The 22,846-nt window shown below is 37.3% G+C and overlaps 1 protein-coding gene across 1 annotated transcript in view; it reads left to right on the top strand.

Moving 5' to 3' along the window:
• Window positions 1–18,260, top strand: part of LOC118623323 (pregnancy zone protein-like) — a 62,756-nt gene extending 44,496 nt beyond the window's left edge. Inside the window, 19 exon segments of the mRNA XM_036250836.1 lie at window positions 88–129; window positions 4,219–4,302; window positions 4,580–4,606; window positions 4,609–4,746; window positions 5,022–5,102; window positions 7,734–7,753; window positions 7,755–7,886; window positions 11,430–11,452; window positions 11,454–11,502; window positions 12,172–12,214; window positions 12,217–12,348; window positions 14,192–14,221; window positions 14,224–14,414; window positions 15,758–15,963; window positions 16,137–16,165; window positions 16,168–16,215; window positions 16,218–16,251; window positions 17,356–17,446; window positions 18,144–18,260. Coding sequence (XP_036106729.1) covers window positions 88–129; window positions 4,219–4,302; window positions 4,580–4,606; window positions 4,609–4,746; window positions 5,022–5,102; window positions 7,734–7,753; window positions 7,755–7,886; window positions 11,430–11,452; window positions 11,454–11,502; window positions 12,172–12,214; window positions 12,217–12,348; window positions 14,192–14,221; window positions 14,224–14,414; window positions 15,758–15,963; window positions 16,137–16,165; window positions 16,168–16,215; window positions 16,218–16,251; window positions 17,356–17,446; window positions 18,144–18,260 — 1,517 coding nt within the window.
• Window positions 18,261–22,846: the final 4,586 nt, after the last annotated feature.

The following is a 22,846-nucleotide window of genomic DNA, read 5'->3' as shown; positions in this document are numbered from 1 at the left end:
CATTATACAGTTTATTTACAATTCAATGCATGTGCGACTATTATTCAGTGTCTTCACCCTCTCTGTCTCATCATTTTTGTGTTTCAGAGGAATTCACCATTGAAGAGTACAGTGCTCCATGCAGTGCTGGTAAAGTCTGAATAGAAAAATCTAGTGCCAACATAAAGAAAATGAATATCTGTTGTCTGCATGAAGCTACTTCTTGAATATATCCTTATCATACTATAAAACCTCCTGGTCTATCATTTATGGATTAAATTATTTCAAATGTATTATAGAATTTCTCAGTAGAAAAAAATGCAAGTGAAATATAATTACTGGGATAACTTGTTTGAAGATGAATTCAATAATTTGCCATATATAATAACCAAATCATCTAATATTTAGTTTATATTCTGTACCTAGTGGTAATACAGTTATCGCCCATGACCTTCCTAGAATGTTTCTAAATTTATACTAGGAAATTTTTCACTGTAACTATCCATATAGCACCACATGAAAGATGTGATCTGCAAGACCTTCCTCTAGACTGGTTGACACAGTTCAACTTTGACAATATATCACTTTCTGTGAGACCTTTAATTCTCCACTTTAAAATATTTTTTAAAACTTAGAACAGTTTTATCATTAAAAATAATTAAACTATATTAAGTTCAAATATTTATAATTAATATATGAAAAATTCCTTTAGTAGATCACAGAATTTCCCTAATGTTTCTACCTTTCCTTTTAATGTTTAGAATCTGAACATGGAAATGCTTGAAAATGAAAACTTATGGGCCTCATCAAATGAACTTCTCCAAAAATGAAGAACAAAGACTTATCAGGAGAGAAGACAGAGAAAGGGAGAAAGAAGGGACAAAAATTGGAAATAGATAAAATTTGTATGTTGAATAAATTTATGACATTTACAACTCTATTTTTTCTTTTATTCTTTATCAATGTTACATTTCCCTTCTGAAACATGTATCTATTCCCCAGTGTTTTTAAAAACACTAAAATATTATACAAAGAGGTGCATTTAAAAACACTAGAGATAAAATGGAGTTGCAAAAAATATTCATGTAGCCCACAGGAAAGTAGAAAAAAAACCAACAACAATGTTTGTAAGTATTAAAATAGTTAAAATGTTGACCACTAGGTGAATGGTTAAACTAACTGTGGTACATGAAATACTACTCAGCAATAAAAAGGAGAAAACTGTTGATATACATACCTTGAGAGGATCTCAAAACATCATGCTAAGTGAAATTAAAGCCAATTTTAAACCATCATACTGTATAATTTCTTTTATATAACATTCATGAAATGGCAATATTACAGAAATAAACAATAAATTAGTGATCTCCAAGGGTTATGAATGGTAGAGCAAGGGGGAAGGAGGTGACTATATAGGGCTAACATTAGAGAGATCTTAATGGTGATGAAATCTTGCATGTGTGAAACAAAAGTCCTGGTTGGAGTTTTTACATTTAATTCTATCTCAAATTACTTTGTTGTCTGTTGTGTGATAAGTATCTAAATAGACTTTCCTTCTCATATAGCTTTCTAATAATCTCATTATCATTAATTGACCAATTATATATTTCCCTGCTAATAAAAAGTGCCTCCTTTTTCACACATTAAATTATCATACATTCTAAGGTTCGTTTCTGAGTGATTTGTTCTGTTCTATGATTAGCTAGATAGTCTATTATTTCATAGACTCCTTGCTTTTCTGTTTTCACATTTTTTTTTTTTGTTGCACTACTAAACTCATTTTTATACCAGGTAAAACTTTAAAATCAATTTATCAAGTTAATTATTCCATAGTCAATTGGGTATTGTTTAATACAGCTATGAATGTGAATGAATTTATAATGATTATGAATGTCAAAATTTTACAGTATGCAGCCATCTCTATTTAGACATTTTATTTTTATTCAGTTCACATAAAATGAATTCTCATTCTGACATAATTTCTGAATATGGACTGAAATGCAAAGTTAAAGATTAATTTTATGAAAGCAGAAAATAATGTATACATGGAAAAAATTTAAAGGGATGGACAAAAATAAAATTACAAGAATGATGAAAGACTAAAACAATATTTCTTATTTGTTAATAAAAAACACTGAAAATTTTTTAGCAAGAGAATATTCGAGATTCGCATTATGAGAGTTTATCTTCTAGGCAATGACGGGAAGAGAGCAAGTTTCTGCTGATCTCCAGATACACAACCCATTTGTGCAGAACTGGACTCTCTTCTCTAGGCTACATCAAATGTTTCAGTATGCATCTCTCTCTTCCACACATATATAAATCCACACTTTTTAAAAAATACGTATTTTCCCAATAAATGTGATATACAACACATAAACAAAATGAAAGATAAAAACCATATGATCTTATCAATAGCTGCTAAAAAGCATTCGACAAAATCCAGCACCCATTTCTGATCAAAACGCTCAGCAATCTGGGAATAGAGGGATCATATCTCAACATAATAAAGGCCATATACGAAAGACCTACAGCCAACATCGTACTCAATGGGCAGAAACTAAAAGCATTTTCCTTAAGAACAGGAACAACACAGGGGTGCCCACTTTCACCACTCTTATTTAACATAGTACTGGAATTCTTAGCCACAGCAATCAGACATGAAGGAAAAATAAAAGGGATCCAAATTGAAAAGGAGGAAGTGAAACTCTCATTATTTACAGATGACATGATATTGTACATAGAAAATGCTAAAGACACCATAAAAAATCTACCAGATTTGATAAATGAATTTGGCAAAGTAGCAGGATACAAAATGAACATCAAGAAATCAACGACATTCTTATATACCAACGATGAACTCACAGAAAGAGAAACTTAAAAAATCCCATTTACCATTGTGGCAAAAACATTAAGATACATGGGAATAAACTTAACCAAAAAAGTAAAGGACCTCTTCAGAGAAAACTACAGTTCATTGAAAAAAAAAACAGAAGAAAATATTAAAAAATGGAACATATACCTTGTTCATGGATTGGAAGAATTAACATCATTAAAATGTCCATACTACCCAAAGCAATCTATAGATTCAATGCAATCCCCATCAAAATACCAACAACATATTTTACAGAACTAGAACAAATACTCCAAGAGTTTATATGGAACCAACAAAGACCCCGAATAGCCACAGCAATCTTGAAAAAGAAGAACAAAGTTGGAGGGATCACATTACCAGATTTCAGGTTATACTACAAAGCCACTGTAATCAAAACAGCCTGGGCCCTGGCTGGTTTTGCTCAGTGGTTAGAGCATCAGCCTGTGGTCCAGAGAGATCCAGGTTCGGTTTCCGCTGTGGGTGCGTACCTCGGTTGCAGTTTGTCCTGGCCCTGATTGCTCATGCGGGTGGCAGCCACTCAATGTGTCCCTTTTGCATCAATGTTTCTCTCTCTCTCTCTCTCTCTCTCTCTCTCTCTTCCTCTCTTCCCCTCCCACTCTATCTGAACAAAAAATGAAGAAAAATGTCCTCGGGTGAGGATAAAACAAACAAACAAACAAACAACAACAACAACAACAACAACAACAAAACAGCCTGGTACTGGCACAAGAACAGGCAAATAGATCAATGGATCAGAATAGAGAACCCAGAAATGGACCCAAAGCAACATGCTCAATTAATATTTGACCAAGGTGGCAAGAGCATACGGTGGAGTAAAGACAGCCTCTTTAATAAATGGTGTTGGGAAAATTGGACATCTACATGCAAAAAAAATGAAACTAGCCTTCTTTTGGAGAGCTACTGTGCACAGCAACACAGAACATGGTAAAGCGAGAGAGGAAAAGGACTCAGGAAGTAATTTAGTGCCAAGGAAAGCTGGACTATTAAAGGTAATTTCATCATAAGTCAAAATTCTTATTTCTTGGATGCAGGGTTTCTCAAGGAGACATAATAGTGCTATTTCTAAATGTAATAATAATAATAATAACTACACACATGTATTGAGATTTAAGATGTTGCAGAAGTTGTTCTAATTTATGTTTTATATGTATTATTTCACTGAGTCATCACATTAGCAGGTTAGACTAGGAAGAGGTTAAGTAATTTGTCCAAGGTCCATAGCTAGTAAATGGCAGGGCCAGTATCATATCCAGGTAGTGTGGCTCTAAAACCCGACTCCTAACCACTACATTATACTGCTATAACAGATGTCATTGTTTCATATGGATTGTCTATTTCCACAGGTACTGAAATATATGAGCAATTATCCACAAAGCTCCTAGTAAATGTGGTCAAAGGATCTGCCAGAGCCTCTTTCTCAGTTTTGGGTGAATTATCTTGCATCTAGGAAATTTGGGACAAACGAGCTGCCACCATAACTTTTCTCTATATATTTCTATGTATTTCTGTTCTAAATATCAACTTATTGATAGCATCTATTTATATAGGACTCTGGAAGGCTTACTCTCTCTAAATATGAAATTTTCCTTGTCTAAATGATAGATAGATAGAGTATATGACTTTCAATATGAAAATCACTTGTTTTAATAATGTTGACTACATATGAACTTAAATTACTCTGACATTTAATCTCACATTCCCCAGGTGACATACTAAGTTCTGCTATACAGAAACCCTCCAGATGTCCAATGGCTGTGGAGAACAAAACACAGCCCTTTTTGCTCCTAGCATCTATGTCTTGAACTATCTGAATGAAACCCAACAGTTGACTTTGGAGATCAAGTCTAAGGCCATTGGCTATCTCATCAGTGGTGAGACAATGTTACTCTAATGAGAGTTTTCGTCATGAAGCTTACATTACATTTCCAGAGATCAAGCTAATATGGGGATTTTTTGTAGTAATGAAAAGTTTCCCACCATCTAATAGTATATTGAGTTTTGACATATGCAGAATAGCCATAAAACTATGACAGATTCTACACATGAGGCCATGAAACATCAATGCTGCCTGAATACATCAGCCTGCACCTACAGCTATCCTGCCTTTCTCTAATACTTCTTGAATTAATTGAACCTTTTATTCCAGGGTTCCAGAGACAGCTGAACTACAAACATCAAGATGGTTCCACATTTGGGGAGCAATATAACAGGAACCAGGACAGCACTTTCTTTCTTTTTCCTTTATTTTTTTCAAGTCTGATCATATAAGAAAATAGGAGGAAATCAGTGACCCAAAACGTAGTGGAGAGGCAGGGTGATGTAGAGGAACAGATTTACTGAAACAGAACATTTAAAAGAAGGCAGTCCAATAGAATATTAACTGCAGAAGACAAAGTAAGAAATCTGGAAATAAATAAGTACAGAGCCCTGGCCGGTTTGGCTCAGCGGTTAGAGCGTCGGCCTGTGGTCCTGAGAGACCCGGGTTCGGTTCCCGCTAAGGGCACGTACCTCGGTTGCAGTTTTTCCCCGGCCCTGGTCGGTCGTGCGGGTGGCAGCCACTCAATGTGTTCCTTTCACATCGATGTTTCTCTCTCTCTTTCTCTGTTCCTCTCTCTCCCTCCCACTCTACCTGAACAAAAAATGGAAAAATGTCCTCTGGTGAGGATAAAAAATAAATAAATAAATAAATAAATAAATAAATAAATAAATAAATAAATAAATACAGAAACTCCAGAATGTAAGAGCAAATATCTTTTATGTAACTTCCTTTTTTTATTGTTGAAAGTATTACAGATGTCCTTTTTTCCTTACTGACCCTCTCCCACCCCTCTCCCCTTTCCCCAACTTTATGTCTGTGTCCATTGGTTGTGCATATATGCATATAAGTTCTTTGGTTTATTTCTTCCCTCCCATCCCCATCCCTCTGAAGTTTGTTAGTCTGTTCCATACTCCATGACTCTCGATCCATTTTGGTTAACAGATTATTTTGTTCATAATGTTCCATAAATACGTGAGATCATGTGGTACTTGTCTTTCTCTGACTGGCTTATTTCACTCAATGTAATATTCTCCAGGTCCCTCCATGTCATCTCAAAGGATAAGAGATCTTTCTTTCTTACAACTGCATAGTATTCCATTCCATAAATGTACCACAGCCTTTTTATCCACTCATCTATTGATGGGCACTTGGGCTGTTTCCAGATCTTAGTTATTGTATATAGTGCTGATATGAACATAAGGGTGCATATATTATTCCTGATTGGTGTTTCAGGCTTCTTAGGATATATTTCAAGAAATGGGATCACTGGGCCAAATGGCAGTTCTATTTTTAATTTTTTGAGGAAACACCATGTTGTTCTCCATAGTAGCTGCACCAGCAGTGTATTAAAATGCCCTTTTCTCCACATCCTTGCCAGCCCTTGCTGTTTGAGGATTTGTTGATGGCGGCCATTCTGGCAAGTGTGAGGTGATATCTCATAGTTGTTTTCATTTGCATCTCTCTGATGATTAGAAATGCTGAGCATTTGTTCATACGTCTCCTGGCCATTTGTATGTCCTGTTTGGAGAAGTGTCTATTCAGGTCCTCTGGCATTATTTATTTATTTATTTATTTATTTATTTTTCTTCTCTGGTATTTTTTCTAAGCTTCAAGTTCATTCTTTATTTTTTTATATCTAGATAATAAATTTTTTAAATTAATTTATTTTTGTTACAGATATTTCTCCTTTTTTCCCCCATTGATACCCTCCTCCCCATCTCCCCCACCCCATCCCCAGCTTTGTTGTCTATGTCCATCGGTTATGCATATAAGTTCTGTGGTTTATCCCTTTCTTTCCCCCCACCCCCTCTTCTGAGGATTGTCAGTCTGTACCCCACTTCTATGACTCTGGGTCTATTTTGTTCATTAGTTTGTTTTAAATTGGATTGTTGTCTTCTTTTTGTTGAATTGTATGAGTATGGTATAGATTTGGGGTATTAACCTCTTATCCAATGTATCATTGGCAGATATGTTCTCCCAGAGAGAGGGTTCCTTTTTCATTTTGATGCTGCTTTCTTTTGCCATGCAGAAGCTTTTTAGTTTGATGTAGTCCCGTTTATTAATTTTTCCTTTGTTTCTCTTACCCTAAGCAATGTATCAGTGAAAATTCCACTACATGTGATATCTGAGATTTTGCTGCCTGCATTTTCTTCTAGGATTTTTATAGTTTCACGAATTACATTTAAGTCTTTTACCCATTTTGAGTTTATTCTTGTGTATGGTGTAAGTTGGTGCTCTAGTTTCATTTTTTTACATGTAGCTGTCCAGTTTTTCCAACACCGTTTATTGAAGAGACTGTCTTTTCTCCATTGTATGCTCTTGCCTCCCTTGTTGAATAGTAATCGTGCATACTCTTGGGTTGATATCTGGGTTCTCTTTTCTGTTTGACTGATCTATATTATCTATTCTTGTGCCAGTACCAGGCTGTTTTGATTACAATGGCTTTGTAGTATAACTTAATATCTGGTATTGTGATCCCTTTCACTTTGTTCTAAGAGCAAATATCTTAACCACCCAAGAAAACCAGGAGAAACCTAAATCTCTAAAGTGATGCAGAAATGCTTTTGAAAGCAAGAATCCTTGGTAATGCATTTAACAATACGCCACAACAAAATAGAGAGAGAGAGAGAGAGAGAGAGAGAGAGAGAGAGAGAGAGAAGCTGCCAGGTTAACAGAAAACGTTTTCAAACTCTCAGTAATAGCTCTTTCATCCTCATGAGGGTGACTTGGGGAGAGAGGGAATTAATATGTGCAAAACAATGCACTAAAGTGCTGTATAAAAACAGATGGTCTCAGCACCCCACTCTTCTTCACCCTTCAGGCTCACAGCCTTTGTACTACAGACTTTTTGCCCAGGCTAGAGCCTACATCTTCATTGATGAAGGACACCTGGCCCTCACCTGGCTCTCTGAAATGCAGAAGGACAATGGTTGTTTCAGGAACTCTGGGTCATTGCTCAACAATGACATTAAGGTGAGGAACTGTGAGTACCTATCCTGAACCTCATGAATATTAACATTTTTAAAGACTTACAATCAAGATGATGGCGTAGGTAAACGTGGTACTCACCTCCTCCCACAACCACATCAAAATTACAACTAAACTACAGAACAACCATCATTCAGAACTGCCTGAAATCTAGCTGAATGGAAGTCCTACAACTACAATATTAAAGCAGAGGCCACATGGAGACTGGTAGGAGGAGTGGAGGAATGAATGGGCTGGTCCCATACCCACATATGGCAGAAAAAAATCAGGAAGATACCTTGGCTGTGAAGTTCTCCCTGAAAAGTGAGAGGTCCCCATCCCACACCAGGCTCCCAGCTCAGGGTTCCAGTGCCAGGAAGAGAAGACCCCATAACTTTGGCTGTAAAAACCAGTGGGAACTGAGGCTGAGGGAGGCTGAGGATGCTGGAGCCCCACGCAGTTCCTCTTAAAGGGCACACAGACTTACTTGGACTTGCTCCCTCTGAACTTGGAGGGGAGGCAGCTTGAAGGGCCCCAGAGACATAGGGGGAAGAACTCAGCTGTTCAACCTTGGGGCAGGGCTGGAGAGGCAGCTTTCTCTGAGATAGATGTGCCTTTCTCTGGGACAGAGAGGCCTTTGCTCCTTTGGTGAGCCCTTCCCCCATAAGGCAGGCAGAAGGCCACCACATCTGGGACTCCAGCAACCTGGCTCACACTGTTTGCCCAATGCTAGTGATTCCCTGGTGCCCTGCCCCACCCAACTTGCAGGCCCACCAAAGCTGTTTCCAGTGGCTTTCCCATAGAATTGGCCTGTCTTGAATCCTGCCTCAGATTTACCTAAATTATCTCCAACAAGCAGCATCTGGTCTCAGCAAGCCCCATACCTCTTGTTAAGTGGCCCCAGGCCTGGCTCTAGAACAGTGGTTCTCAACCTTCCTAATGCCACGACCCTTTAATACAGTTCCTCATGTTGTGGTGACCCCCAACCATAAAATTATTTTCATTGCTACTTCATAACTGTAATTTTGCTACTGTTATGTCTTAGGCGACCCCTGTGAAAAGGTCATTTGACCCCCAAAAGGGTCACAACCCACAGGTTGAGAACCACTGCTCTAGAAGCAGTCAGCCTTGGTTCACAACTTGGCTTTTTCTGGGCACCTCCAAGCCCAGCAAAAAAAGCAGCCATCTGAAGATCACATTGTAGCTTATGCCATGTGGCCCTGGATAGAACACAGGCAGAGGCTGACCTTGCCCCACAGCCAACACACCTAGGGGGCAACTTCAGACCACATCGAAGCACCACCACTCAACTACCTCCACAAGTGATACACTCAATGAGTGGACTCAGTGGGTACCAGAGCCCTGCTGAAGTAAGTCTTATTCTGTGTGGTGGGCCTCTACACAGCTGATCCTCCAAAGTAGTCAGAGGCCAGTAGTGAGTGGGCACAGCCAGTTCTTACAGCTGATCAGCCTGAGTAAATGCCTCCCACTGACATGCCAACAGCAATCAAGACTCATTTACAACAGAATGGTGTACAGTCACACTAGGGGTGTACCTCAAGGGCCCAGCTGGGGTGATCAGGGAGGCTGCACCACTGGGTCCTACAAGACACCTACAACAATAGGCCATCCTACAAAGCCTAGGAGACGTAGCAACTCTGCCTAATAAATAGAAACAATCACAGGGAAGCAGCCAAAATGAGGAGACAAACATGTCCCAAATGAAAGAACAGAACAAAACTCCAGGAAAAGAACTAAACAAAATGGAGATAAGCAATCAATCAGATGCAGAGTTCAAAACACAGGTTATTAGGTTTGCTCAAGGAACTTGATGAGACATTCAAGGGACTTAGTGAGATCTTCAAGGAACTTAAAGAGAACTCCAAAGAATTTAGTGAGAACATCAACAATATAACAAAGGACCAGTCAGAAATGACAGATGCACTAACTTAAATAAAGAATCATTTACAGAGAAACAATAATAGAGTAGGTAAAGCCAAGAAGCAAACCATCAATTTGGAATATAAGGAAGCAAAAATACCCAATCAGAATAGTAAAATAAAGGAGCTTCTGGGACAACTTCAAGCGTATCAACATTTGTATCATGGGAGTGCAAAAGGAGAAGAGAGACAGCAAGAAATTGAAAACCTATTTGAAAAAATAATGACAAAAAATTTTTCTAACTTGGTGAAGGAAACAGACATACAAGTCCAGGAATCACAGAGAGTCCCAAATAAGATGAACCCAAAGAGGTCCACACCAAGACACATCATCATCAATAAGCCAAAGGTTAAAGAAAAAGAGAGACTCTTAAACACAGCAAGGGAAAAGCAGTTCATTATCTACAAAGGAGCTCCCATAAAACTATCCGCTGATTTCTAAAAAAAAAAAAATTTTGCAGGCCAGAAAGGAGTAGCAAGAGATATTTAAGGTGATGAAAAGCAACAACCTACAACAAAGATTACTCTATCCTACAAAGCTATCATTTAGAATCGATGGACATATCAAGAGTTTCCCAGACAAGAAAAAGCTAAAGGAGTTCATCACCACCAAACCAGTATTATATGAAATATTGAAGGGTCTTCTTGAAGGAGAAGAACAAAATTTTGAACAATAAAATAGCAATTAATACGTATCTATCAACAATTGAATCTACAAACAAAATGAGCAAGCACAACAGAAACAGACTCCTAGATACAGAGAACTTTTTGTTGCTTGCCAGATGGGAGGAGGCTGGGAGGATGGGTGAAAAAGATGAAGGGATTAAGAAGTACAAATTTGTTGTTGGACTGATGAACCTCAATGAGAAGGGGAGAAGGAGGGTGAGATGAGATAAAGCAAGGAACTTTCATGCATATATGCATAACTTATGGACACAGACAATAGTGTGGGGAAGGCAAGAGGGGGCGGGATTAGGGAGGAGAGGGTCAATGGGGAAAAAGGGGGTAGTGGAACATCTGTAATACATTCAACAATAAAGATAAGTTAAAATATTTTTTTTTAAATTTTTTTCCGAGAATGAGAGGATAAAGAAGGCACAGAGAAATCACAAAGTTGTAGACCTAGGTAATGAGAGAAGGCGTCCAGGAAGGAATATTAAACATGAAAATTATAAAGAAAAAAATGGTGCTTTGCATGAGGGTGTTACTTTGCTTAATAGAGAAGATACTGCCCTGGCCGGTTTGGCTCAGCGGTTAGAGCGTCGGCCTGTGGTCCGGAGAGACCCGGGTTCGGTTTCCGCTAAGGGCACGTGCTTCTGTTGCAGTTTGTCCCCGGCCCTGGTTGGTCGTGCAGGTGGCAGCCACTCGATGTGTCCCTTCATGTCAATGTTTCTCTCACTCTCTCTCTCTTCCTCTCTCTCCCTCCCACTCTATCTGTACAAAAAATGGAAAAATATCCTCGGGTGAGGATTAAAAAAAAAAAAAAATAGAGAAGATACTGAGGACAATTTGCACTTAAAAAAACAGAAGAGAATAATATGCTAATATTTAGAAGTAGAAGTAATCAAGTACAATTAATCAAAATTCTCTCTTTCTTTCTCATTTACAGGGCTGAGTAGAAGATGAATTGACCCTCTGTCTACATGACTGTTGCTTTTCTGGAGAGTACTCATCCAGTCACTGTAAGACCCACCTCAGTCCTATTTCCCACCATGAAAACTACAGGCCTGGCCCTGGCCAGTTTGGCTCAGCGGTTAGAGCATCGGCCTGCGGACCAGAGAGTCCCGGATTCAGTTCCTGCTAAGGGCACATACCTCCGTTACAGTTTTTCCCAGCCCCAGTTGGGGTCATGTGGGTTGCAGCCAGTCGATGTGTCTTTCTCACATTGAGTTTCTCTCTCTCTCTTCTCCCCTCTCCCTCCCGCTCTATCTGAAGATAAATGCAAAAATGTCCTTGAGTGAGGATAAAAAATAAAAACTACAGGCCTGATGTCTGGACTACCACTCTACTAAAAGCTGAGTCTCAACTTTCCTTTTGCTCAATGGTGAGGCATTTCTCAACTAGGTGAGCAATTTGGTCAGTCCATTAAGGGAAACATATATTTGCCCAGTAAAGCCTGTGGACTACGTACCAAAACTAATCTTAAAAACACAGGTTCTCTAGCCTTATTTTTTAAGACATAACTATAAAGTTAAGAGATTTTAAGTTTTTTTCAACTTAAATATGGTGGATATTGGCTGTCTACCTGACTGGCTGAGAACCATGAATGACATCTGTCAAGCAATATCTAGCTCAGGACTTGCTCCACCCTCTACTTGCCCTAGTCTGACACCACCTCTTTGTCTTCACAGCACCCTCTTGTTCAAATGACCCTACTCTGCCTGGAGTCTGCCTGGACATAACAAAAGAGGGAACCCATGAGAGCCATGGCTACACCAAGGCATTGTTAGCCTAGGCTTCTGCCCTAGCAAGACACCAAGATAGGAGGAGAGAAATACTGAACTCTTTGGAGGAAGCTGTGAAAGAAGGTAAGAGCAAAGGTTAAAAATAAATTCCACTTACACAGATTCTATAAGAAGAGGAGCAATATATTCCTGCTAAAAGCAACAAGTCTGGAATTCTTTAGCCAAGTCACATACTGTGAGATCAGAACACCTTTTATTAAAATATCTCCTCTGGGATTGCATATGTTAAACTATATAGACATAGTGCTGTAGAACATTATGAAATTTTATTCCTACCTGCTGAGATGAATATATTAAGCAAATATATATATTTTTATGTGATAAGTGCCTGCATACTTGGATGGAAAAGGGTACAACAAAAAGCCATACTAAAGAAAGTGCATTAACATTTTCAATGTGTTATTATCTCTCTTTTCCAGATAGATTATTACAAAAGTTCTCTGAGATCAATAGGTAGGTTTTATTTTTCAATTACAGTTTATATTCATTATTATTTTATAGTATTTTATATTAGTTTTAGGTGTATAGCATAGTGGTTAGACAATCATATACTTTACAAAGTGGTACCCTTGATATTTCAAGCACCCATCTGACACCATACATAGTTATTACAATATTGACTATATTCCTTATGCTGTACTTTACTTCCCTGTGACTATTTTGTGAATAACAATTTGTAGTTATTAATCCCTTCACTTTTTTCACCAGCTTCCCCCCCTCCCCACAAGCCCCCTCTTCTCTGGCAAACATCAGTTTGTTCACTGTATCTATGAGTCTGTTTGAATTTTGTCGATTTGTTTTGTTCTTTAGATTCCACATATAAATGAAATCATACAGTGTTTGTCTTTCTCTGACTGACTTATTTCACTAAGCATAACTCTCTCTAGGTCCATCCATGCTGTTACAAATGGTAAAATTTCATTCCATTATATATATCTCACAGCTTTTTATCCACTTGCTTTCTGATGAGCGTTCAGGTTTCTTCCATATCTTGGCTATTGTAAATAACACTACAATGAACATGGAAGTGCATATATTCTTTCTTTCTTTTTTTTTTTTTTTTTCTTTATTGATTTTAGAGCAAGAGGAAGAGAAAGAGAGAGAGAGAGAGAGAGAGAGAGAGAGAGAGAGAGAGAGAGAGATGGGAGAGAACATGATTGGCCACTTCCTGTATGCCCCACACTGGGGATCAGGCCCACAAACTGGGCATGTGCTGAACTGGCAACCTCTTGGTACATTGGTTGACGCTCAACCACTGAGCCACACCAGCTGGGCTGAGTGAATATATTCTTTCAAATTAGTGTTTTGGGTTTCTTTGGGTATTCTCTCCATATTCTTTTTCCATAGTGGCTGCACCAATCTTCACTCCCACCAACAATGCATGAGTCTTCCCTTTCCTCCACATCCTTGCCAACATTTGTTTGTTGATTTACTGATGATAGCTATTCTGACAGGTGTAAGCTGATATCTCATTGTGGTTTTAATTTGTGTTTCTCTGATGCTGAGTAATGTTGTGAGCATCTTTTCATATGTCTGTTGGCCATCTGTATTTCCTCTTTGGAGAAGTGTAATAGGCAGGTTTTATATCGTTTTATACTCCATTTCCCAGGAAATATTACCAATAGTAAGAGAACTCTTTCTGTCACTTTCCACCAATCCAATTGAAAGAAACATTTGAGAGATTAACAAGTGGGCACTATACTTCTTCCTCCAACAACATTCTCAGTCCTAGGCCCACACAACCAAACTGAGCGCAGCAAGGAAATGTGAGTTAGTGAGTTTTGAAGGCTTATGACAGAGAGGACCTTACTTCATCTCTCTATTATTTTCAACTCCATATGATATGAATGTATATTAACTTATTGCCTACCAATAGTTATAATTTTCTCCTTTTCTCACCCTTAAAACAACACAGTCCACTGGGAGTGACCTCAAAATCAAGGAGATCAGAAGGGTATTTTGACCTACCCTGTTCTCCCTCCGCTGAGATGGAGATGACGTCCTATGTGCTTCTTGCTTATCTCACAGCCCAGCCTGCCCCAAGCTTAAACGGCCTGACTTCTGCATCACACATTGTGAAATGGGTCACAAAGGAACAGAATTCCTATGAGGGCTTCTCCTCCACCCAGGTTTGTGGTTCCCAAATAGTATTCTTCTCTAGGTTCCCTTGGCAGGTGGGAAGTTGGAAAACAGAACAGTTACAAAGAAAAGAGAAGATGAATCATTAAATCATGGGAGAATTATTTGAAGATGTTTGAGAATAGTAGGACAATTAGGAAAAAAGACTTAAGACATTCCCCCAAAACAATTTTCACTAAGCCCTGCATTATCCTCTCAATACAGCTACTTAAGCATAAATGTCATTCCTCGCTAAAGCTATATTATATCATTAGCACACATTGGTCAATAGCCACACTCTAGACTTGGGTTTCTGAATATAAATATATTGACATTTTGTTCCAGATAATTATTGTTGTGAGGGGCTGTCCTGGCCATTGGAAGATGTTTAACAGCCTCCTGATCTCTCCCACCAGATGCCAGTAGCATCCTACCTCCAGTTGAGAAAAGGCAAAATCAACCCTGGTTGACAATCAGTGTTATACACTACATACATCTTTAGAATCCTGTAAGAAATTATCTGAGATGAACCAGAACATTGTGTGATTAAAAGGAGAGTGACCACAAAGAGCTCATTTTAATCTTCATGGGATGATTGAAAAGTTCTATTTAACCACTCTAAGGAATTCAGACTCTCTACTCCTTTTTAACTGCCCTGAGACCTCCTTTCTTACTCCCCCTTTAAATTGATTGTTTTTAAGCTAAAGCTCTTAAATTATTTTTCCTACCACAATTTTGGGAATATTTTATTGAGTGTAAAAATGATTGTGTTAGACATCCAGAGAATCTGAATTTTTTCTCTTACACACCTTCTTTCAATATTTAGGATGTACAAATGGAAACTTTTGTTTTTCAGGGATATTAGATGTGGCAAATAAAAACTATATAAGGGGAAAACAAACAGAAAAGTGTAATTTGTCTTATACCAATTCACAGCCAATTTCCTTAATTCTTCCATTTAAATGACTGTCTAGTAAATGACAGTCACTTTTTTCATCTTAACTTTTTAATTTTAAACCTATTCTTTGAAAGATATAGAAAAAAGGAATATTGATGAGAAAGAGCAGGGAACAACTTCTGGGCATAGAAATAGTCCCTCCGGACAATGCCAACACAAGTAAAATTAAATTGTGAGTTTAATTTGCATCAATAATCTTTTTTCATTTGAAGAAACTATAGCATGACTTTGATTATGCCTTAAAGAAGGAAAAAAAGCAAAAGTAATTAGCAGATGCATACGTTAGGGCAGGGAAAGCCAGCATCCCTTTGTAGAAACTAAAACAGACTTTTGAGGAAAATTTCAGCCACCAAAAACTTACTCCTTGGGTGCGGGTTCTCCACTCACCTCTTCCAGGACACAGTGGTGGCTCTCCGTGCCCCGTCTAGATATGGAGCAGCAACTTTCCCCAGGACATGGAAAACTGCACAAGGGACAATTCATGATTCACAGATCTTTTCCACAAAACTCCAAGTGGACAGCAACAGCCTCCTGGTAATGCAGCAGGTCTCATTGCCAGAGCTGCCTGGGAAATATGCCATAACAGTGAAATGTGTGTATCTTCAGCTGAGACTCTGGACTTATATTGAAAAAAGTTCATTTCACCCCTTCTACTGAAAAGGAAGTTCTGCTCTTTGCTTCCTGGGCAAGCAAAAGGCAAATCTGGGGAAGTTAAATTATGAAAAAGTGAGGCATCCCTGGAAAAGAGAAAAACTGACTGTGTTCTTGGTGTTCCACAGACATCCATGAAATATAATATCCTTCCCTATTTGCTGTGAAGATACAAACTCTGCCCCAAACCTGTGGTGGACCCAAACCCATACCAACTTCCCGATCTCACTGAATGTCAGGTGAGACCTTCTGACTAAATCACCTAATCCTGAGTCTAAAAGCTATCTGGAACCATCAGTAATTAATAATATATTTGGAAGCTATGCTATTAGATAAATGTAATTTAAAATTTATATATATATGTATATATATATATATATATATACTATTGAAGTTAGTCTTTTATCATTATGAAATTATCCTTTTCATTAGTAAATTTTTAAAATATTTTTTCTTTATTGGTTTTAGAGAGAGAGGAAGGGAGAGGGAGAGAGAGATAGAAACATCATTGAGAGAGAACATCGATTGGCCACCTCCTGCATGCCCCCCACTGGGGATTTGGCCCACAACCCCAGGCCTGTGCCCTGACCAGGAATCAAACCAGGACCTCTTGGTGCATGGGTTGACATTCAACTACTGAGTCACACTGGCCAGGCCTGTTCCTCTTCTGTATAATTATATTCTATCTTATTTTTTTCAAATCAAATGAATAAATAATAAATGCTAATATTAAATACAAAATATAAATTACATATAAAATGTAGAGATTGCCCTATCTTAAACCATCAAAAACTTTGCAGGAGTCTGCAGAAAACATAGTTAGATACTGCTTTGTATCTAACAATAATGACATTACTATTATAAAACAAATGATATTTCAGGCAATCAGTCCAATTGTTAAAGATAAATTTAATCAAAGTATAAAGTCTAAGACTCTATCTGACCTCACATTTTGAAGCCATTCTTGGGAGACCTGCTACATTCAAGAAGTTAACTAAAAATATAAAAGACATACTAAATAACAAAATAAGTAATATAGGTGGAGTGTCCAAAAACTGTAGATGTGCTAAAAAACAGATTACCAAGTTCCATTCTTACAGATTCTATTTTGATAGGTTAGGGCTGGGGCTTGAACATCTATGATTTTAGTAAGCTGTGGATCTGATGTACATTCAGGGTTCTAAACATCAATATCATACATGTCCAGGAAACACAGGTTTCTGTAGGTAATAATCTTAAGAAAACTTCATGAAGCTGGACAGGTTTATGGTGGGTCTTGAAGGAGGAAATCTGGCTTTCTTTCACATTATAAAGCCTAACTCCTTTTTTCTCTAACACTACAGTTACAGAGAGAACTGTCCTGTCTCTAATATGGTGATTGTTGATGTAAAAGTGGTATTTGGTTTTATTCCCTTAAAACCAACAGTAAAAATGGTAGGTTAAGCCTGGTAGATCTCGTACAAAAGGATGTCTGTCTCTTTAAACTGATACCATACCTATATCAAAGCCCTATCAATATCATCCTGCCTCAAAAACTATTTTTCCCAAACCAAGGAAATTAAATCCAGTAACTATTTTGCTCTAAGCTAAGGGACCTGCGTGATACCAGAGAAATACAAGGGGAGACCCCACCCTTAGGCCATTCATGGTCTAGTTGGGAACTTGAGGCACATAGGCATGAAACAATACAATAACAAGCAAGAAAGATAAACTATGATTAAGTACCAAATTGACTAATATGCATACACAAAAAATTGGCAATGATAAAACTAATGTGAGCTGGAATCATTCAAGATGCCAGAGGGTCTAACATGTTACTTGGATATTGAAGCATAGTGAAAATCCTGACCTGAAAATACCTGGCTTCCTTCTCTTGATAGAAAACCTAATATTTTTTCACAGTTTGAGACATGACAACTCCGAAGCCTGTTTGCAAACACGATTCCTTCCCCTCTCCCATTCTTTTGTATAGCTAATGCACCCTGACTGTTCAATATTGCAGTTGAGTCATAGGCATCCTAATCCTCACATTGTTTAAAGAATAAACATTTGTCCCCTACTACAATCTGCTCTAGGTCTCAGTGTTCTCATACCTATTCTCTAACTTTCTGAGTTTTCTAATGTTCTTCAGCTTGAAAGTTTTAGCCACATGAGAACAGAAGTGAGCAATAATTGTGTCATCATTAATGTGGAACAGGTGAGAGTTCTGGCATTTGGGCTGAGACTATACACATATTGGTCTTTCTAAGTGGGTCTCTTCACTAGAAGATAAGTAATATGAGAAAAGCAATAATTAATGGCACCTTCTAGAAAGCTATTCTATTCTAAAGAGAATAAAAGGTAAATCTCCTTTTAAATCCATGGAATGTCCTGCTCTCTTTTTAATTATGTTATAGTTGGAATACAAGTATTTCTATGATTTCCAGTAGAAAATCAATATAATAAATGTTTATCATGTGTGTTATTTTAAAGATTCACCAAAAGAATAAATATACCACTGTGGTTGATTAATGATAGTGTTAACATTCTAATATATCAGTATATAAAATGTAGACCTCAAGAATATCTTCAAAGTCAACTATAAAGTAAAAGGAATGTTTTATCTAGACACACACACACACACACACACACACACACACACACACACACAAATAGTTTGGCATTTTAATTACAGACGATACAAAGCCAAGTCTCTGCATCTTAGAAAACATTCACATAGACTCAGAGTTAATTTCTTACAGAGAACCACAAGAGCGTATGAGTTGTCTCAGTTGTTTAGGAGAATATCTGCGGGGTTTTGTTCACTGTAAAGAGTTCCCAAGGTTGCCTTCCAAACTCATCTTTACATCTACAAATGTTAGCTTACTTAAAAGACCCAGGTAAAGAAGAGTCAGAAAACAATAAAGAATATGTTTTACTCAAGGAAGAGAAAAGAGAATTTCTAACTTCTTTATAACTCCCACTTTTCCTTTTAGGTGACAGATTAGGCACTAAGTTTTCCTTTATGGTTCTGCAAGACATCCCAGTAAGAAACCTAAAACCACCAATTGTTAAAGTCTATGATTACTATGAGACAGGTAAGTGAGACAAAACTGAGACAATTAAATAGTTTCAACCCCAAACCAAGAAATCGATGCTACTATGACAATAGATCCTGGTTTTAGACTACTCAATTAATATTATATCTTTTTATACCTTTCCTCCAAGATATCAACTACCTACAAACAAATTGATCAATTAATGTTTACTAAGTCAGAAACTTAAGAGTTTACAAAGAAAGATAATATCTGGTGACTGCCCTCAGATAGTTTAGAGACACAGAGAACATAATACATATGAAAAGATAATGTAACAAGAAAAGACAGTTAATGATAAGTGAGTGTTAGTGAGCTATGGAATGGGAAGTTGGGGAAGTGATAACAGCACAGAATGCTAGTGCTTAAGATGAACAAAGAAAAAAGAAGGACAAACAGAGAAAGAACGATCTGAGTTGGATCCTAACAGACAAGTACATCTTCTAACGTAGAAAGAAGTAGGAAGTGTTTTAGGCTAGAGCAATAATCTTAGAAAAGAGATTCAGAAGCAAGCTGGACAAAATGAGTGGAAGCAAAGAGTTCATGGAAGAGAGAGCTAACAAGCAAATGCAACAATGGTCATCTTCCTAAGAATTTAAAATTTGAGTAGCTGCTATCTGAACAGTCTTCAATACCCCTCCTCTACTCTAGATGGAAAATATAGATATGGGAACTATCCTACTCAACTCTGGCCTACTTAAATGGAGTTTTAAAAATCCTGATGTGATGTAATTTTCACCAAAAGTAAAGTAAATAGACTTAATATGGCCTCTGGTTTATAGATTTTTTGTTTCTCCCTTCACCTAATATTTCTTTTGGATGAGTCTGCTGTTGCTGAGTACATTGCCCTCTGCAGCATAGGTGAGAGGTCACATGCAATGACCAACATCATACCCCATTAACTTTGCTTCCTACATATTCTTCTAAATCTGAGACCATTCATGTGGCACATTCTCACACAAAGAGAAAACTGGAGAAGAATACTTACTCTGTAGGTGGACTCTCCAATTTAAGACATTCACTCTATTATTAGAAAAGTCAATACGTTTTGTTTATTAATTTGTTTGTAAGATAGCCATCAGTAATAGACAAGACTTCACATCACAACTAATTGGTTTCCTTCATCCCAAGGGCTGACTATCATGATTCTCCTGCCTAATCTAACCCAACACATGATTATAGATGAAGTTTTATTGGAACTGAGCCACACTCTTTATATCACTATTTTCCATTGCTGCTATCATGAGCTGAGTAGTTATGACATAAGCCATATGGCCTACAAAGCCCAAAGCATTTAGAATCTGGGCTTTCACAGAAAAAGTTTGCTGACTGCCGCTTTAGCTCACACACACTGCCCAGACTCCACTGAGGGAATATTCCTGAAAAAACCCTACATCCCACTTAGGTTTCTCTTCTCACCATAGATGCAGAGCAAGAAAATATTTGACGACTATGATTAGGCTACAGATTTTTCTGGATTCTCTGTCCTGTGATTCTACTTAGAAGGAATTGTGTTGTTTATCTCTGTAAAACAGACATCAAAAAGGCTTACTGAATAAACATATAATTTCTAATTAAGCTATTATTTGTTCCATCATTTACTCATTAAACATGTTTACATAATGAGTTATATTGTTTTAAGTAATGTAAAGAGTACAGACTTGTAATTCATCGGCTTGTATTCCAACTATGAACATAACATATAAAGTCAACTAAAGGATAACTGAAAATAATTTATGTTCTGAGAATCCTTAGGGAAAAGAAGTATTCAGTGGTCTAGGAAGCTTGAGAGAAAAGTATTGATCAGTAACTAGGAAGGCATAAATATTTTTTGAGAGGAAACAGGAAATATTTGTCTTTGTCACTAAGCTAAGACAACAAAAATGGACCTCACAAGAAAATAAAAGGATTAAAGTTAGAGAATGTGTTGGAGACAGGCAGCACTGTGCAGAGGTTAAAGTCTGGACACTGGAGCCAGACTGTCTATATTCAAATCCTGACTCCATCCCTGCCTCACCAGCTGAGTGACTAGGGCAGTTACTTAGACTTCTACTTCAGCTTTCTCACAAAGAAATAGGGATAATAACAGATCCTACCTCAAAGTATCATTGAGGATAAACTATTCTCATGGAGGGGAGTAAGAAAATAGCTGGATCAAGCAGTGGTTCTTAAAGTTTCAACTCAGGTGAGGTATATATCATATCCATTTACAATTTCATTGACTAAAGCAAGTCACACAGGAAGCCTGACTTCAATTGTAGGTTGCAGTCAGAGTGACTCTTCCCACAAAGAAGCACACACAGCAATGTAAAGAAATATATAGTTCTCTTACAGGAGCAACAGTAAATAATTAAGAAAAATACTACAATCCCACACAGAGGTGAAGTATAGATATAAACCCATCCAGTAGTCCCAGAAGCTTTTATTGAGTCGTTCATCTTTGTTACACTAATTTGAAAGGACACCTTGATCACCCCCTACAGCATATATTATATTCCCACATGTTTCAGTCAGCATTTCTGGAATTTCTAGTCTGTTTCTTTGGTCTCTCTGTGTGTATAATTGTGCCAGAATCACACTTTCAATTATCAAGTCTTTATAATGTGTTTTAATATCTCATAGGACTGGTTCCCACTTACTGCATATATTTTTCTAAATTTCTTCAGCTGTGTCCTTATTTGATCCTCTACCTGAATCTTTAAATCAGCTTCTCTATTTAAAACAAAAGTTGGATATTTTACTGGAATCTCATCAAATGTGTACATTAACATAGGGAGAATTGTCAGCTTCTTAAGTTTGACCTCCCTATCCAAGAAAAGGGTGTGTTTTGTGCTTTAATTATTTCATTTTTTTAAGTTTTCTTGTGTGTCTTTCAGTGGTATCTTAAAGATTATATATATATATGTGTATATATATATATATATATATATATAATATACACATTTCTTTTACTCTTTTCTAGGTAGTTCATTGTATTCTTGTTGAAAATTTATGTGTCCAAAACCAGATACACTACACAGAATGAAAACTACAGGCCAATATCCCTGATGAAAACAGATGTCAAAATCCTTAACAAAATATTAGCAAATCAAATCCAGCAATACATCAAAAAAAGTATTCATCATGAACAAGTGGGATTCATTTTAGGGATGCAAGGATAGTATAATATTCACAAATCAATAAATGTGATACACCACATAAACAAAATGAAAGATAAAAACCATATGATCATATCAATAGATGCTGAAGAAGCGTTTGACAAAATCCAGCACCCATTTTTTATAAAAATGCTCAGCAATGTGGGGATAGAGGGATCATATCTTGACATAATAAAGGTCATATATGAAAAACTACAGTCAACATCATACTCAATGGGCAAAAACTGCAAGCATTTACCTTAAGAACAGGAACCAGACATGGTTGCCCACTTTCGCCACTCTTATTTAACACAGAACAGGAAGTCTTAGCCACAGCTATTAGACATGAAGAAAACATAAAAGGGATCCAAATGGGAAAGGAGGAAGTGAAACTGTCATTATCTGCAGATGACATGATTCTGTACATAGAAAACCCTAAAGACTCCATCAAAAATCTACGAGATTTAATAAATGAATTTGGCAAAGTAGCAGGTTACAAAATTAACGTCAAGAAATCAACCACATTCTTGTACACCAACAACGAACTCAATGAAAGAGAAATATTTACCATTGTGGCAAGAAAATTAAAATATCTAGGAATAAACTTAACCAAAGAAGTAAAG

Source organism: Molossus molossus, unplaced genomic scaffold, assembly GCF_014108415.1.
Source record: "Molossus molossus isolate mMolMol1 unplaced genomic scaffold, mMolMol1.p scaffold_m16_p_10, whole genome shotgun sequence".
Lineage (NCBI taxonomy): Eukaryota > Metazoa > Chordata > Mammalia > Chiroptera > Molossidae > Molossus > Molossus molossus.
This window is presented reverse-complemented; position numbering and strand designations above follow the sequence as displayed.